At 38.5% G+C, this 18,588-nt stretch overlaps 1 protein-coding gene across 10 annotated transcripts; it reads right to left on the bottom strand.

Moving 5' to 3' along the window:
- Positions 1-970: 970 nt before the first annotated feature.
- LOC110670007 (splicing factor U2af large subunit B) lies at positions 971-5,776 on the bottom strand. Of its 10 annotated transcripts, none has more exons than XM_021831921.2 (13): positions 5,435-5,775; positions 4,437-4,735; positions 4,216-4,335; positions 3,990-4,069; positions 3,293-3,363; positions 3,165-3,212; positions 3,001-3,060; positions 2,864-2,924; positions 2,661-2,773; positions 2,112-2,558; positions 1,794-1,923; positions 1,391-1,458; positions 971-1,281 (listed from the first exon to the last, which is right to left on the bottom strand). In XM_021831921.2, exons 1-13 carry the CDS (start codon positions 5,585-5,587, stop codon positions 1,144-1,146), a joined length of 1,788 nt encoding a protein of 595 aa, XP_021687613.1. In that variant the 5' UTR covers positions 5,588-5,775; the 3' UTR covers positions 971-1,143. The 10 variants fall into 10 exon arrangements, 9 of the variants coding, with proteins under 9 accessions (XP_021687613.1, XP_021687614.1, XP_021687615.1 ...); XM_021831922.2 differs by having other exon boundaries at positions 3,165-3,209; XR_002497803.2 differs by having other exon boundaries at positions 1,065-1,281; positions 1,391-1,613; positions 5,435-5,776.
- Positions 5,777-18,588: the final 12,812 nt, after the last annotated feature.

The raw sequence follows: 18,588 nt of genomic DNA, 5'->3' as shown, positions 1-18,588 counted from the left end.
GTTAATTTATCAGCATTTATCATAAGGCCAACGCGCAAGTCTAGGAATGATTTCCTGTTCAGGCGTCAAGATTGGTGCTGAGAGAGATTTTGCCATATGCAAATTAAACACAAAGTGAAGGAGGAATGTGATGCGTGCAAGCATCAACCTGACCAAGCATTTGCTGGAATGCAGCGTCCTCCTAAATGGCTACCTCCTATATATATATACTCATCTAAATTAATTTTGACGGGGCGGTTGATAAGAAGAAAAATCGCAGTGCTATAGGAGTTGCCTGAGATCATAAATTCATAATAGTGGCTTCTCTATTGCTCTGCTAGGCAAGTTCGAGAACGTAGCGACCCTGCAGGAGTGGAAAGCCTTGCATAACTTATTGAACAAATATTACTAATAAAATTATTTAGAATATATTTGTCTCAACAGTAATTCAAACATCAATGCTAAATAAGATTCTGTCCATTTCATAATCTCTTCACTTTTCCTGAATTGCTAGAAGTTGTTGCTAACACGGAGCAGATTTCAGTGCATAAAAGAAAGTGACGTTAGTGGTAACCTATTTCCACTGATAAAGAGGAATTCCCAAAAGGAACTCAAGGAACTGATGCGGATTCCTCTTAATTTAGAGGTTCTAGAAACAACTTGAGCAAACTTTGTGCATAACAAGCTTGACAACTAGGTTAATTACCGTACTCTTCAACTGCAAAAGCAGTCAAGCATGATATTTTACCTCGTTTCTTCCACACATGAAACGATATTCATAAAAACACGTTTCAATCAATGTTCTAGCATACTCAACTCTCGAATATTCGCATTGATGCTCAAGCTCTCATGCTTAGACATCCAAATCCTGCTATCTCATAATAGAACAAATTCATTAGGAGATTAGCGCTCAAATGTCAGAATCGGGAGAGTTTAAAAAGCAGAAACAAAAACAAGAGTTTTGACTTTTTACTAACCAGAATACAGTTGCTTCCCTGAAAAACAAAGTTCATTCATTTGAACTGAGTTCAATACATCTTGTCTATTTATGATAACATTAAGAAAAAAAAACAACAGAATACTCATCAGGGAACTGTTCAAGCTTTATCATCAATAACATCAATAGTACGTCATCAAATTTTATATATTGCCAGAAGACACTATCTAGGCATCGTATTCTGCCTGGTAGAACTTGTTCTCAGGATAAAACACAGCCACAACTTGATTCCCACCAAACTTCCGCCCATTCATTCCTGCTCGGGCTTTTGTAGCTCCTTCAACATCAGCATAGTCCAAGAACACCTGAAAATAACAGGATATTTGTGTTTATCAACTACAGCCTCAAGAAAACAAGTTACAGGAAAAGATGTTATCACCCAAAAAAAAAAATGAAATGGTGATGAGTATTGACCTTCCCAACTCCTGATGAAGCTTCACAATCTGGCTTTGGGCGTGGAATAACAACATTCACCAACGTACCTGCATTTAAGGCGTGAAAATATGCAAATCGCAATTTTCCAAATTAATAAATTTTTAAAGAGGAGATCAAGTAAATATAAATAGGGGATAATGAAGTCTTCTGTCTGTGTATGTTAGGCCTGATTCTTTATAGCAGAATGTGGGACTACAAAAGGCTGTAAAACAGACATACAACACAAAGAAAATAAAGAAAATCAATTACAATGTAAGAAGCCTCGGGAGAAAACAAAAAAAGGGGCTAACAAAGAAAGACTTCACAGGAGGAAAAGTTGGGGAAGGAGGGCGTTAACTCAGAAGATAAATATTTATGGTAATAAACAGTTCAAAGGTTTTACCAAATTTCCCTCCTTCCATCCTCATGTCTTCCAAGATGTCTTCATACTCCTCATCATCTTTGAGTTCATCCGCAGTAACTACTTGAGTTAGGCATACAACTTTAGTAGGAACAGGTTGTAACATAAGCCTCTGCAAAAAAAACATTGTTTCACTTTCAAATAACATATAAACATTAGCCAAAATCAGAAATTGACAACTAAAAAGAAGAGAGAGAGAGAGAGAGAGAGAGAGAGAGAGAGAGAGAGAGAGAAGAAAATATCTGATCTAAAGATGGGATGGAATTAAAGTTGAGGGATAATAACAAGAGATCATTTCACCTGCAATGCAATCTGCTGCTGCGCATGCAATAGAACATTCTCTTGCTCAGGCTTGGGCTGGTTAGTACCCTGGTTGGCACGCCTAACAGTGAGAGTTTTGTCACCCATTTTAATTCCATTCAGAGCAGCACAAGCTATGTCTGTAACTGAAAGATCCTGATAAACACAAAATGCATAGCCCTTTGAGTTGCCAGTTTCTCTGTCTTTGACCAGATCAAAACCTCGAAGAGGCCCAAAAGATTCCAACAACTCTCTGATTTGTGCTTCTGTGAAGTAATAGGGAAGCCCACCCACAAAGATGCGGTCAGGACCCTCAAGCCCACCAGCAGATCCTGGAGTTAAGCCAACTGCTGCAAGGTTAAGATTGGGATTGGGCTGGCTTGGACCAAGTGTTGCAGCAAGAGATGGGTTATAGTCGCTAGGTCTCCTCACCTTGACAGGTGCTCCCTGGAAGTAAAACAATTTCTTTAGAGAAAAACAACCCAAAATATAACAGCAAATATCATACAGATCAGAGTCCTATCCCAATGAAGATCCACGAACAGCTACCTCAAAAATAATTCCATCCAAAGCCATTGCATTACTAGCCTCCTCAACAGACCTCATCTCCACAAACGCAAATTTCTTTTCATGGTTTATATAGACATTCACAACAGCATCCCCTAGAGAAAACAACCATGACAAACATTTAGTAACATAAAAATAAAACGGGCAACTAAATTGCCATTGACTGAAGAAAAACATTGGCCTACCTGGGCCAGCAGTGTTTCCTCCAATTGCAGCCATAACTTGGCTGAAAAAAGTTGCTACAGACTGCAGGAAAAGATAAATGGTTATTATGACAAGCATATGCATGGGAGGGGAAAAAGAGGCATGCTGTAAAAAGGACCTGTTCATTAGCTGTAGGGGGAAGTCCTCCAACATATACCCGTCGAGCATGCCTAGTGGCCTGGAGCAACAATATAAATCACATGATTGAAGACAAATTTCACATTGAATACAAATGAAATATGTTCCAAATGGCAAATATAATGGATCTTTGATTATACCAACCTGCTGTGTCATTGCCTGAACTGGCATAACCGGAAGAGCACCAAACTGCTGCAGGCAAACAAATGACACAAAATTATTAAAATTAAAGGATCCAAATAAAATTACCCATTACACAAAATAAGACATACCTGACCAGCCCCTAAAGGAAACATGTTAGGGAATATTCCAGAAATGGCAGGATTTGTGCCAGGCATCTGACCTGCAAAAGCAATTAGAAAAGAATTAGAACAATCATAAATCAAAAAGTATACTGTAATGCATTCAAGGTACCAAAATTGACTCCTCCATCATTTTCTAGCAGAACAATTAAGTCCTAATTCTTACAATAATTTTATCAAAGGAGATGAAAAAAAATACATCTTTTGTTCAAGTTCTGGAGGAAATATTTGCAAGACTACCAAAACAGGCAATAGTTGCCAGTTGAAGACGAACAAGAACCATCAAACCGGTGCATTGATTCCTCCTTGTACATAAAAGCTACAGAAGTCGGCTCACGCCCATAGTCAGCACAGTGGGGCAAGTAGCCCAACATTGCCTTCTCACAACAAAAGACGAGAAAGAAAACAAACAAACAAACACCAAACACAAGAAAAACCAAAAAACTCTCTCAGTTCCAGAATTATTTCACCAAGCCATAAATAATAATAATATAGCCCATTCAGAGACCACAGATTTTAGAAGCTATATGTACATAATAAAAGAACAAAATACTGCTTACCAAAATGATATCATGTAATTGGTACGAACTTTCCACACTATACCACAAAAACAAAGACAGCAGTTAAGCAATATGACAATCTTAACTATGGAGGAGGGTAAATGTACCTGCAGCAGCAGCAGCTGCAGCTGCACCAGCCAACATTGCAGATGGTGGAGGAGCCATATCAAAACCACTGATCCTTTTGCTGAAAGCAGGTATGGTTAGCATGCCAAGAAGAAAGGCAATAGATAACAATAAACATCTTAAATTTGCACATCAACTAAAATACTCAATTCTAAAAGAAAATGAATGTTGCCCAACTTGCTAACCATTCTAATACAAATGCATTACCTCTTAGAACGGGAACGAGAACGAGATCGCGATTTGGACCTGTGTTCGGATCTACCTCTTGAAGGAGATTTTGACCGACGCCTGTGCCTATCTTCCTTGTTCCTATCATAATCTCTCCGCCTGTGAATAGCATTAAACAAAAAATTATAAACAGTTTTTTAACAACTGAATGAAATCAGAAGGATAGAACAGTATTCAAAAGGATAATTGAATTTCAATACCTGTCCCGGTCATAGTCTCGGCTTCGGTGATAATCATCATCATCTCTATCTCTACCCCGTTCCCTCCTCTCACTACGATCTCTGTAGCGATCACGATCTCTATGGTGACGGTCACGATCCTTGTCTCGGTCTCTTTCCCTATCCCTGTCCCTGTCCTTGCTTCTCTCCCTATCTTTGTCCCTCTCGCGATCCCTATCCCTATCCCTGTCCCTGTCTCTATCCCTCTCCTTATCGCGTCCTTTCTCTCTCTCCTTTTCCCTACTTTTTGAAGACTCTCTTTCATAGTCTCGAGAACCATGCTGGATTGGCAAACATTTATTAGCATAATTATAAAGATTAAGTGGTACACAATAAGACACAAAATATAGACAACTAACATAAAAGACATGCTTAATAGCATAACATGTACATGAGGTTAACAATTAACATGTTTTAAGGAAAGGCACCTTCAACAGATAGCAATATTAACAAATCATTCATTTAATGCAAGATGCCTAACATGTCGAAAACAAATAAGAGCATAAGACCAAATGTATGATGTAGCAACCACTAACCTTAGTGAATCTCCAAAGCAAATCCGAACTAATGAGAAGCTAAATCAGAATCAAATCTAAGAACTACCTAAAATTCACAATCACCTGAGACTACAACAAAGGTGGTTTGTTTTGAGGGGTGGGGGGGGAGGAGCTGTAACAAAAAACTTCTTTGGCCTAGTTGAAACTCGAGGTAATCCACACTCCATGGACATCCCATACTCAAAAAACTTAAATCATACTGAAGCTTCTACTATAAATCTTACCCTGATTTAAAAACAATTACAAAAAGAAAGTGATCTAAGACAATACGCACAGAACTCGAAGCACAAACAACAAAATTGAAAGAAAAACACATATATTCACATAAAGAAACAACATGAAGTCCCTAAATTAGGACAATACCGGAGGAAAAAGGTATATACTAGTAATTGCTATAGCTATATTAACTGTCTTGTTTACTACCTGAGATTTGGAATCGCTGTGATCGTCGGCTCCGCCATGGCTGTGACTGCTAGCGCGAGGCTGAGGAGAGAAGCCACCACCGCCAGAACCGTAGTTATCGTTGTCGAAGTCGGCACCATTGCCATCATATCTTCCTCCTTCGTAATCGGTCATCTTGAAAATTGAATGATTGATTAATTCTTAGGCAAAAGTTTTGGAGCTGTTTCTTACTTTCGGGTTGGGTTCTCTGTTTAGCTGCGAAGCTTGAGACTGCTAATGGAGAATCAAGAACCCGATGATTTTGAGAATTCTAGGGCACAGAAGCTCGAATTGGATTGCCTTTTATTGGCGAGTGGTGCCCCTGCCAGGAAAGCAAAAATCGTAATCCTTTACGATAAAAAATGAGCTTGTGTGGGGGTAATATGGTCAAATCATTATACATAAACAGGTGTGCGCGGTTATATATTTTCTACTGCAATTAAATTATAATATATATATATATATATATATATTATCATTATTTTTATTTTTTAATAATTTTAATTATAAATATATTAAATTCTTAATTATAAATATACTATTAAAATATTTAATCTTTAATTATATATATATTTTATAATTATATAATTTAAATATTATATAATTAAAAAATAATTTAAAAATATATTATATAATTTATTATATATTAATAATATATATATTAATAATTAATTTTAAAATTTAAAATATTAATTTATATATATCGATTCATAATTAAATAAAATTATTTAAATAATTGAAATTTAAACTAAGATTATATTAAATTAATTAAAATTATAGATAATAAAATTGAATTATTGAAAACTCAAATTAAAATTATATTAAAATTTCAATTTTATTCCATTTTTAAGCAGATTTTGAATAAGCTTTTTACTTATTCATTTTATTACTCATTCACCATATTCATTCCTTTTACTCATTATTTTTTTTTTCTCTATTACATTTTCTCTAATTTTTTTTAATAAAGTTTATTTTTTTAATAAATTATTATTTAATTTGTAAAAATTTACAAACTAATAAACCGATTCTTATATTTTAAAAATCAAATTGGTTGATTCTAAGTATTTAATTCATTGTGAAATTTCTGCAAATTACTTCTTCAAAACTTTTTTTAAGAAAAAAATATACTTTTTAGAATCTAAAAAATTTAGAGATTTTTTTCCTTTAGAAAATTTTTAATTTTTTCCAATAAATATTTTTTCGTAAAATTTCTATAAAAATTGTTTCTAGAAAAAAATTAAATAATAAAAAAACTCAAACTCACTCTCTTTGTTAGTTATGCAAGTGAAATGGTAAAATATTAAATTTAACCTCTATACTTATTGAAAAAGTTTAATTTAGCATATTTTTAATTTTTTGTTTTAATGAGTTTAGAAATTTCAATTTAACCTCAATTTAACTTAAAAATTAAAATTTATGGGCTAAATTTTTTATTTCTTGATTTAATAAAAAATTGAAAATTTTAATTTTATTTATTTTGAGACTAAATTTATTGATTTATTGATTTAAACTTAAAAATTAAGAAACTTAATTGCTTGATTATCTTTTGTAACACCCCTAATTTTTAAATTTATTATTTTTGGGTAAATATTGATATTTTATTTTAATTAATTGGGAAATTATTTGAGATTTTTTAGGTTTTAGAAATCAAGTTTGATTTTCTGAAATTATTGAAGTTTGATGATTTTTAAAAATTAATTTAAAGACCACGTGGAAAAACTAAAAATATATTTGAAGTCTACGAATTTTTCTGAGTTTTCTAAAATTTTTTCGAAATTTTTGGACCTTGTTTTTGGTCCCAAGGCAGAGTAAAAATTCAAAATTTTATATCCTAAATCGAACCGATCGAATCGGACCGATCGATTCGAACCGACCCTTTTCTTTCTCTTCTTTCTTCTCCCTCGCTCACCCGACCTCTCCTCTTTCCCTTCCCGTTTTCTCTCTCCTCCCTCACCCCCAAGCCACGCCGCTGCCACCCAGCCTTCCCCACCTCGCCGGCGCACCGCCCCACCACCTTCCCACAACCGGCTGACGCTCCAGGTGGCCGAAAAATGCGTGCAAAGACCACCAGACGCGCGCGCACCATTTTGGCTTCCCGGCCGAAATCCGGTCAATCCGGCCACCGATTGAGCTGGGTCTTGTGTCAAATACCATCTACACTTAAAGAGCTTTCCATAGACACTAAGAACACTAAAATCCATCCAGCGGTTTAACCAATTTTTGTCCGAGAAGTTTTAGCCCATTTTAACTTTTGGGCTAGATTTCTCGCAAACCGTGAACCCCACGAGAAAGCCGAGAGTACCAGAGAGCTCCATTCGTCGAGAGCTTCATGGCAATATAAATTTCAAAATTTTTCGACACCATTTTTCGGTGGGTCCCACGAAACTTCGCAATATTTTTCCGAGCATTAAATGAGCTTAGAAAATTTCGTAAAAATTTTATACTAACCCCCGTGTTGTGGGCTTCGTGTAGGTACCTTCAATTTGCGGAAATTTGACAGTTGTCCAGATCTGTGAATTTCCGGCCAGATAGACCGGCTACTGAAAAAGTCTAGGAATTGGATCGAGATTTTGGCTACCCCATCATTTTTAGATGCCCCGAGCGCGTTCCCGAGATCGGAATCGGCATAGGTAAACCCGAACCTTGCTTTTTCGTAATTTTCTAGTACTTAAATAGGATTAAAAATCTATTAAATATTCGTGGTGTCTCAGAAAATTATGATTCTTTTTGCATTAGCCTAATAATATTGCTAAGGACCGTGGGGCAAAGTTTTAAAATTTTTAGAGTTTATTTGGGTAGTTTTTGCAAAAATGGTCAATAATAAGGACTAAACTGTAATTTTACATATTGTGATTGATGACTATTTGGATGGACTCAGGAGGGGCTGTGTGATATGATTGAGTTGTGGGTATATGGTTGATGGATATAGAAGTGTGTTTTAAACCCATTTGCAGGTTGGGTAGGTCCTAGGTATAGGGGAGACTCTGCCGAATTTTCGGCACGACTTAGGATGTCTTTGGTCTTTTTCTTAGTTTGTATGGAGTCAAATTTATTAAATGATTATAATAAAATTATCAGGTGAGCCAAGACAGCCTTCTTCCTCCGCCCAGCTGCCACAGTGACTGCTGTCAAGTTTGTGAGTAAAATATTAATTTTAATTGTAATTTCAATATTATTATATGTTCAAGCATGCCCATGCATCACTTATATGTATATATCTATGTAGTTAAACTCTAGGCACGTTTTATGTTGCATTCACAACTGTTAAAGTGCCATAGATGTTATTGTGATAATTTGGAGCAGTGTGCGTGCGTTGGTGTGCGTGTGATGTGGTGTTGGCTATGGATAGGACGGGTAGACACGGCTTGAGATCTTCGTTGGGACCCGGTCCTTCGAGGTAGACACAGCTTGAGTTCTTCGCTGAGACCCCGATTTAGTTTATTAAGCGAAAGTCCGGCTTGAGTTCTTTGCTGGCACAGGTTGGATTAAAGAGAGCTGCATAGGGGCTCCCATATATTTATGATTTGACATTACTGGGTGTGTGAGTGCTCCAAATTACCTTTTTGCTGTTATGATGTGAAAATATTGCTGATGTTGCATTTCACTCTACAGGATATATTAGCTTTAGATAGTTATAGAGATTATGGTTAAAATTGATATTTTACTCTCTGAGTCGAACGCTCACTCCTGTTCATTATTTTTCAGGCTACAGGAGGATTTTTGTTGTGGTTAACCTGCTTTTCTTCTTTGCAGATCATTTATTAATATTTGTATAATTCTATTAACTCCTAGAATTTTCGCATGTGTTATAAATATTTATTTGTTTTGGGGACTGTAATATAATTATCATGTTGGGCCTGTAAACTTATTATTATATGCATGTTTGTTGGACTGGATAAGTGAGCTGAGCTCTCATTTATTTTTATGACATTTGTGTATGTGGAGGGTGAGCTGAGTTCCCTAATTAATTATATATTGTGTTTACAGGTCAGATGAGTTAAAAACTCCCCGTTAAAAGGTCCATTTTATGGCTGGACTCTGTCCAATTGAATTCTTGAAATTGAGCCCAAATAGGCCTTAGAGTTGAGTTAAGGAATAATTAGGCTTACTGCGGGCCTCGAGGGCTTTAGGCTGGCCCAGGTCCTAGTGCCAGTCCGACCCATAGATTGGGTCGTGACATCTTTAGTTTGGGTTAAATTGAAATTTATGGGCTAAATTAAATAAAAATTTGAAAATCACTAAATTGAACTTTTCTAATAATTACATGGTGTAATTGAGCTTTAAACATAGGTGAAATTTTTAAAATAATAGAAAAATTATTTTTCAAAACTTCTTGGAAAAAAATGTATTATTCAAAATAATTTTTGAAAAAATTAATAAAATTTTTTTAATTTTTTCTTTAAAAGTTTATTTTATAAAATTAATTTGGAAATGAATATTTATGAAAAAAATTAAAATTTATTTAAAAATATTCTTTGACTATTTTGTAACTAATGAAAAATCGAACAAAATAACTAAACTGTTACTGAAATACTAAGAATCAACTAATTCGGTTTTAAATATATAGAAATAAATTTATAAATATTAATTTTTCTTCTTTTTTTTTTATAGATAACCACAAGTATAAAAATTCATAACAATGGATTAAATAATAATCATCATTTGATTTTTCCCTTTGTGCTTTTTTGTAAAAATTTTAATCAGAGAAAACTTAATTTTAAATAGACTTTATTTGCATTTTTTTATAACATAACAAGATCTTAATTCCTTCAAAAACAAAAAGATTTTATTTTTTTTTATTTTCTAAGAAATTATATAAGTTCAACAAATATTTATTTCTTTGTGAATATTGGATTTTAATTTAAAATAATTTGGGAGTATAACATATGTTTTTTTATTTTAGAGCAAAGAAAAAATAAAATGATTATTAGGAAAAAAAAAATATCTCAATCAAGTTAGGTGCATTAAGGATAAAAAAGGAAAAGTGTTATAAGTTCAACAAATATTTATTTCTTTGTGAATATTGGATTTTAATTTAAAATAATTTGGGAGTATAACATATGTTTTTTTATTTTAGAGCAAAGAAAAAATAAAATGATTATTAGGAAAAAAAAATATCTCAATCAAGTTAGGTGCATTAAGGATAAAAAAGGAAAAGTGTTATAAGTTCAACAAATATTTATTTCTTTGTGAATATTGGATTTTAATTTAAAATAATTTGGGAGTATAACATATGTTTTTTTATTTTAGAGCAAAGAAAAAATAAAATGATTATTAGGAAAAAAAAAATATCTCAATCAAGTTAGGTGCATTAAGGATAAAAAAGGAAAAGTGTTGGTGAAAGATGAGGACATTAAAGAAATATGGAGAAATTATTTTAATGATCTCTTTAATAATATTCAAAATGGTAATAGCGTGAATATAGACTATAGAACAATAGAAAAAAATGTGAATTATACTAGAATGATTAGATCTTTAGAAGTAAATGAAGTACTTAAGTGAATGAAAGTGTGTAAAACCTATTGACCCGATAGAATACCAATTGAAGTGTGGAAGATATGAGAGTGGCATGGTTAACTAAATTATTTAATAAGATTATAAACTCAAAGAAAATGCATAATGAATTGAGGATGAGTATTTTAGTACCTATTTTTTAAAAAGAAGAGAGACATACAGAGTTTCTCAAACTATAGAGGAATTAAACTCATGAGCCATACTATGAAGTTGTGGGAGAGAGTTGTGGAGAATCAACTACGTCATGATACTTCTATCTCTCTCAATCAATTTAGCTTCATGCTCGGTCATTCAACTATGGAAGCGATTTTTCTCATCAGAAGCTTGATGGAAAAATATAGAAATGTGAAGAAAGATCTACACATGTTTTTATTGATTTGGAGAAGGTTTATGATTGTCACGACCCAACCTATGGGCCGGACCGGCACTAGGACCTGGGCCAGCCTAAAGCCCCCGAGGCCCGTAGTAAGCCTTAACTATTCATTAACTCAACTCTAAGGCCCATTTGGGCCCAATATCAAGAAAACAAACGGACAGAGTCCGGCCATAAAATGGACTTTTCAACGGGGAGTTTTCGACTCACTCGACCTGTAAACACAATAAACAATCCATTGGGGAGCTCAGCTCACCCTCCACATACTCATCAACATAATAATAAATGGGAGCTCAGCTCCCTCATCCAATCCATCAAACAGACTTAAAATATTAAGTTTACAGGTCCAACATGAATTATAATATTACAGACCAATTTCAAATAATTACTGCTAACACATGCGGAAATTCTAGGAGTAATTAAAATTACACAATATTGATAAACAACCTGCGAGGTAAAAAGGCAGGTTAACCCAGAACAAAATATCCTCCTGTGGCCTGTAAAAATTTTGAACAGGAGTGAGCGTTCGACTCAGAGAGTAAAATATCAATCTTAACTATAATCTCTATAACTATCTGAACTAATGCACCCTGTAGAGTGAAATGCAACATAAACAACATTTTCACATCATAACATCAAAAGGTAATTTGGAGCACTCACACACCCTGTAGTATCAATCATAACATATGGGAGCCGATCCTATACACTCTCTTAAATCCAACCCGGTGCCGAATTACTCAAGCTCGGACTTCCACTTAATAACCAAATCGAGGGTCCCAGCGAATTACTCAAGCCGTGACTACCCCTCGAAGGAACGGGTCCCAGCGAATTACTCAAGCCGTGACTACCCCGTCCTATCCATAGTCCACACCACATCACACGCACGCCAACGCACGCACACTGCTCCAAATTACCACAACAACATCTATGGTACATCAACAGTTATGAATGCAACATAAATCGTGCCTAGAGTTTAACTACATAAATATATGCATATAAGTGATGCATGGGCATGCTGAACATATAATAATATCGAAATTATAATTAAAATTAATATTTTACTCAGACTTAACGACAAATTACTGTGGTGAGCGGAGGAAGAAGGTCATCCGCTCACCGACAATCATATTACATTTATTTAATACAATCTGACTCAATACAAATAAAGAAAAAGACCAATTACGTCCTAAGTCGTGCCGAAAATCCGGCAGAGTCTCCCCTATACCTAGAACCTACCCAACCTGCAAAAGGGCTAAAAACGCACTTCTATACTCACAATCCATACATCAGCTTCAATCATATCACACAGCCCCTCCTGGGCCCATCAAATCAATCATCCATCACAATACGCAAAATTTCAATTTAGTCCTTATTATTGATCATTTTTGCAAAAACTGCCCAAACAAGCAATATTACTAAGCTATTGCAAAAAGAATCGTAATTTTCTAAGCTACCACGAATATTTTATGGATTTTTAATCCTATTTAAGCACTAGAAAATTACGTAAAAACTAGGTTCGGGTTTACTTTTGCCGATTCCGACTTCGGGACGCTCGACGCGTCGACAATGGGGCTAGCCAAAACCTCGGCCCAATTCGAGACTTTTCCGGCCACGGTCCGTTGCCCGAAATTTGCGCACCGGTCAATCGCCGAATTTCCGCGAATCGAGGATACCTACACGAAGCCCATAACACGGGGTTAGCACATAAATTTTTCGAATTTTCTAAGCTCATTTAATGCTCGAAAATTACACCGCGAAGTTCCATGGGACCCACCAAAAACGGTGTCGGAAAAATTCGAAATTTATGTCGTTGCGAAGCTCTCGACGAATAGAGCGTGCTGGTGGCCTCGGTTTCCTCGTGGGATTCACGGTTTTCGAGAAATCTAGCCCAAAAGTCGAAATGGGATAAAATCTTCCCGAGCAAAAATCGGACAAACCGCTCGATGAATTTCGGCGTTCTTGGTGTCTATGGAAAGCTCTCGCCGAGTAGATGATTTTAGACACAAGACCCGGTCCAATCGGTGGCCAAATCGGCCGGATTTGGCCGGAGAAACTGGAGCAACGCGCGCGCGCAGGGGAGGGGAGGAGAGAGAAAAGAAAGAGAAGAGAGAGGGACGACGCGCGCGGGAGAAGAAAAAGGAAAGGGAGCCGGTTCGATTCGACCGGTCCGATCCGGTCCGGTTCGATTCGGCCGGTTCGATTCGAAATACAAAATTTTGAATTTTTACTCGGCCTCGGGACCGAAAACGAGGTCCAAAATTTCAAAAATTAGTAAAACTCGTAAAAATACGTAGACTCCAAATATATTTTTAGTTTTTCAACGTGGTCTTTAAATTAATTTTTAAAAATCATCAAATTATATATTTTCGGAAAATCGAACCCTATTTTTAAAATCAAAAATCTCAAAAATTCCTAAAATTTAAATAAAATTAAAATATCAAAAATACTCATAAATAATAAAATTTGGGGTGTTACATTCTTCCTCTTACGTAAAAATTCGCCCTCGAATTTTTACACAAGGCGTAATAAAACACATGATTATGCATTGAACAAGTAAGGGTACTTGCTACGCATGTCCCGCTCGACTCTGTGTGCACTCTTCCACCGATCGACTCTCCACAAAACCTTAACCATAGGTATCTGTTTGGATCTCAACTGTCTCTCTTGGTAGTCCACTATGGCTACAGGCTGCTCCTCAAATGTCAAGTTCTCTTTTAGCTCTATCACATCCGGCTTCAGTACATGAGAAGGATCAGGAATGTATTTCCTGAGCATGGAGATGTGAAACACGGGATGAACGTGAGAAAGGTTGGGTGGTAGCTCCAACCGGTAAGCAACTGCTCCAGCTCTATCAGTAACCTCAAAAGGTCCGATATACCGAGGTGCCAACTTGCCCTTCTTTCCAAATCTCATGACTCCCTTCATTGGAGAAACCTTCAGGAATACATAGTCGCCCACTGCAAACTCCACATCCCTCCGTCTGGGGTCTGCATAACTCTTACGCCTCTTGAAAGCCGCCTCGATCGTTCCTCGATTAAAGGAACTACCAAAGTGTCTCGCACTAGGTCTACATCATGCACTTTCGCTTCCCCCATTTCTGTCCAACACAGAGGAGACCTACACTTTCTTCCATATAATGCCTCATAGTGTGCCAACCCTATCTTTGGAGTGATAATCGTTGTTGTAGGCAAACTCCACGAGCTAGCTGCTCATCCCACTGACCTCCAAAATCCAAGACACTCATGCGAAGCATGTCTTCCAGTGTTTGGATCGTCCTTTCGGACTGTCCGTCTGTCTGAGGGTGGAAGGCTGTACTGAAGTTCAACTGTGTGCCAAGTGCCTCCTGCAACTTTCTCCAAAACCGAGAAGTGAACTGGGGCCCTCTGTCAGATATTATGGAAGCCGGAACTCCATGCAATCTGACTATTTCTCGAATGTAGAGCGCATCTTGTGCCACAGAGTATGTAGTCTTTACAGGTAAGAAGTGAGCTGATTTGGTCAAGCGGTCTACAATTACCCATATCGAGTCATATCCTCGCGTGGTACGAGGCAACCCAGTCACAAAATCCATAGTAATCATTTCCCACTTCCATTCTAGGATAGGGAGCTCTTGCAGCTTCCCTGACGGTCTCTGGTGTTCAAACTTCACCTTCTGACAAGTCAAGCACTTGGACAAAAATTCTGCTATGTCTCTCTTCATGCCATTCCACCAGTAGCTATCTTTCACATCATGGTACATCTTGGTGGAACCAGGGTGAACACTGTACAGTGTATAGTGTGCCTCTCGCATGATTTCATTCCTGAGGTTGTCTACATCGGGCACACATATCCTAGAACCTTGTACTAGGGCACCATCATTGGCAAATCCAAACTCACCACCTTCGCCTTGCTGTACTCTTTCTATGATCTTTATCAATTGTTGGTCTCTGTGCTGGGAAACTCTAACTCTGTCCCTCAAGTCTGGCCTCACTGAAAAGTGAGCCAACAATACCCCCTCATCTGACAGATCTAGGATTAAACCTTGATCCATCAACTCATGTACCTCCCGAATCAACGGTCTCTTCTCTACTGAAATGTGTGCCAAACTGTCAGAAGATTTTCTGCTCAGAGCATCTGCCACAACATTGGCCTTTCCAGGGTGGTACTGGATGGTGCAATCATAGTCTTTCAGAAGCTCCATCCATCTCCTCTGTCTCAAGTTCAAGTCCCTCTGCTGGAAGATGTACTTCAAACTTTTATGATCGGTGTATATCTCGCACACTTCACCATACAGGTAGTGTCTCCAGATTTTTAGTGTAAAGATTACAGCCGCCATTTCCAAATCATGGGTGGGGTAGTTCTGCTCATGCCTCTTCAGCTGCCTTGAAGCATAAGCCACTACCTTTCCATTCTGCATCAAAACACACCCTAGGCCAACTCTGGAGGCGTCACAACACACGGTGTATCCTTCACCACTCACAGGTAGTGTCAACACAGGGGCAGTGGTTAGACACTCCTTAAGCTTCTGGAAACTCACCTCACAGTCATCTGTCCAAATGAATGGAACATTCTTCCTGGTCAACTTAGTTAGGGGAGCCGCTATCCTGGAGAAATCTTGTACAAAAACTGTAGTAGCCACTAAACCCGAAAAACTTCGCACCTCGATGTATTGTAGGCCTAAGCCAATCGATTCATGACTTCAATTTTCTTGGGATCCACTTGAATGCCGTCACTAGAAACCACGTGTCCCAAGAATGAGATGCTTTCTAGCCAAAATTCACATTTCAAAATTTGGCGTATACCGGTGCTCCTCAATGTCCGCAACACCATCCTCAAGTGCCACACGTGTTCTTCCTCGGTCCGAGAGTATACGAGAATGTCATCTATGAATACGATGACAAACGGTCCAAAAATGGCTTGAACACCTGCTCATCAAGTCCATGAAGGTCGCTGGTGCATTAGTGAGTCCAAAAGACATCACCAAGAACTCATAATGACCATATCTTGTCCTCGAAGCCGCTTTGGACACGTCCTCATTCCCGATTCTCAATCGATGGTAACTCGATCGCAGTCTATCTTGGAAAAGAATCTAGCCCCTTTGAGATTATCAAACAAATCAACGATCCTAGGAAGTGGATACTTGTTCTTCACAAATACCTTGTTCACTGTCTGTAGTCGATACACAACCTCAATGACCCATCCTTCTTTCTCACAAATAAAACAGGAGCACCCCAGGGTGAAGTGCTCGGACGTATGAAACCCTTGTCCAAAAGCTCCTGTAGTTGCTCCTTCAGCTCTTTCAATTCTGCTGGTGCCATCCTGTAAGGTGGCATGGATATGGGGTTTGTACCCGGCACAACATCAATACAAAACTCTATTCCCCTTTCTGGTGGCAACCCTGGAAGCTCTTCAGGGAAGACATCCATGAATTCTCTGACAACAGGAACATTTTCCATGCTGACACCTTCTACAGAGGTATCTCTCACCAATGCCAAATACCCTTGGCATCCACGCCTCAACATTTTTCTGGCACTAATTGCTGACACCAAATTATATGGAGCCACGCTCCTGTCACCATCAAAGCTAAACTCTTCCACACCAGGTATGTGGAAGTATACCTTTTTGTTCCTGCAGTCTAAGGTGGCATAATGAGTTGCCAACCAATCCATCCCCAGGATTACATCGAAATCCATTACTGGTAGAGGAACCAAGTCTGCTGGGAGGATCTTTCCATCCACTACCACTGGGCTACCCGGAAATACCATGTCTACATCTATGTTGTCACTAAGTGGGGTAGCTACTGACAAAGGGCACTCTAAAGTTGTAGGGTTTCTACCCAACCTCATGGCAAACACAGGGGAGACAAATGAGTGCGTAGCACCCGGATCTATTAAAACACGAGCCTCATAAGAATGCACTGAAGAATACCGCCACAATGCATTTGAAGCTTGAGCATCCCGGTGGGTCGTGGTGAAAACCCGAGCTTGACCCCTACCCGAGTGGCGTAACCACGACATCGACTTCTACCTCTGACCGCCTCCAAATCCACGTCCCCCTTGTCCTCGGCCCTGTTGGCCACTGAACTGACTGCCTGCCATGTTGGAAGCGCCCGGATACAACTGTCGAGGAACATTCGCAACAGAACCCTGTGACCCCATCTGTGGCTCGCTGAACATGGGGCATTCTCTAGCAAAGTGACCCGGTTGGCCACACCTGAAGCATACTCCTGATCCCATCAAACAAGGTCCTGAATGTCCTCTTCCACACTGTGCACAAGGTGCCAAGGAGGATCCTGAACCAGAACTGTAACTACTGTCGAATTACCACCGCCTGGATCCGCACAGTGCGAATCCTCGTGGTCGGTGTCTGAAACCACTTCTCTTGCTCCTACCCTTTCCTCTGTAATTACCCTGGCCACCACTGTCCGGAGTACCCATGGAAGGGACAAGGGACACCTGAGGAACCCTCTGCTCTGTTTTTCTTTGCTCTTCCGCTGTCATCCACAGCATAGCTAATCTCAATCTGTCTGGCTCGATCAACCACCACATCAAAAGACTGATCCGACATCATGGCCAGGTTCGCATACCTCCTGTCAAGCCCCTTTAGGAATCTTTTCACCTTCATAGTCTCTGTAGATACTGCTGTAGGGGCATATCTGCTCAATTCGAAATTTCAGAGCATATTCATCTACTGCACTGCCATTCTGTCTTAAGGCCTCAAAGGCCCACCGCTTCGATCTCTCAAGCTTTCGCACAAACCGATTGATAAAAAGTTCCACAAACTGAGCCCATGTCAAACCCTCCATCCGGGGTAACACGTAGTCATTCATCCATTGCCTAGGCATGGGCCCCATGACGTGCTGCATACATTCTATCAATCTTCTATCACCAATCAGACTCGCTCGCTGTCATGCAGAATCCAGAAACCGATATGCATCGTCTGACACATCATAAGTACCAGGCACCAACTTCTTAAAATTTATGATCTGTTTGTACGGTTCCCCTCTTGGTGCGGTGGACTGCTGCTGCTGTGGAGGGTGGACCATATACTGCGCCATCATGTCGATGGTTCTCTGCAGACCAGCTAGAGTAGCTGCCATGGGGTCCATGGGACCCTGTGCCATGAAAGACTGTTCCTGAACTGTGGGTGGTTGCTCCTCTACTTGAGCAGCCCTAGGCCTCCTACCCCGCCTCCTGGCGGCGCCTCATCTGTCGACACCTCGTCAGCACATCCGTTCTCAGTGCATGGCAGCTCTCCGCTTCTACGCATT

This window comes from Hevea brasiliensis, chromosome 10 (genome assembly GCF_030052815.1).
Source record: "Hevea brasiliensis isolate MT/VB/25A 57/8 chromosome 10, ASM3005281v1, whole genome shotgun sequence".
NCBI lineage: Eukaryota > Viridiplantae > Streptophyta > Magnoliopsida > Malpighiales > Euphorbiaceae > Hevea > Hevea brasiliensis.
The sequence above is the reverse complement of the archived record's forward strand: the minus strand, read 5'-3'. Positions and strand labels throughout refer to the sequence as shown.

Bases quoted from the DNA above. Each gene is read 5' to 3' on its own strand.
- LOC110670007 (XM_021831921.2), bottom strand. From the start codon at position 5,587: ATGACCGATTACGAAGGAGGAAGATATGATGGCAATGGTGCCGACTTC. The intron at 4,070-4,215 runs GTAATGCATTTG...ACCTGCTTTCAG, and splicing joins TCTCGTTCCCGTTCTAAGAG to CAAAAGGATCAGTGGTTTTG. The intron at 1,459-1,793 runs GTAAAACCTTTG...CCTTAAATGCAG, and splicing joins GATGGAAGGAGGGAAATTTG to GTACGTTGGTGAATGTTGTT.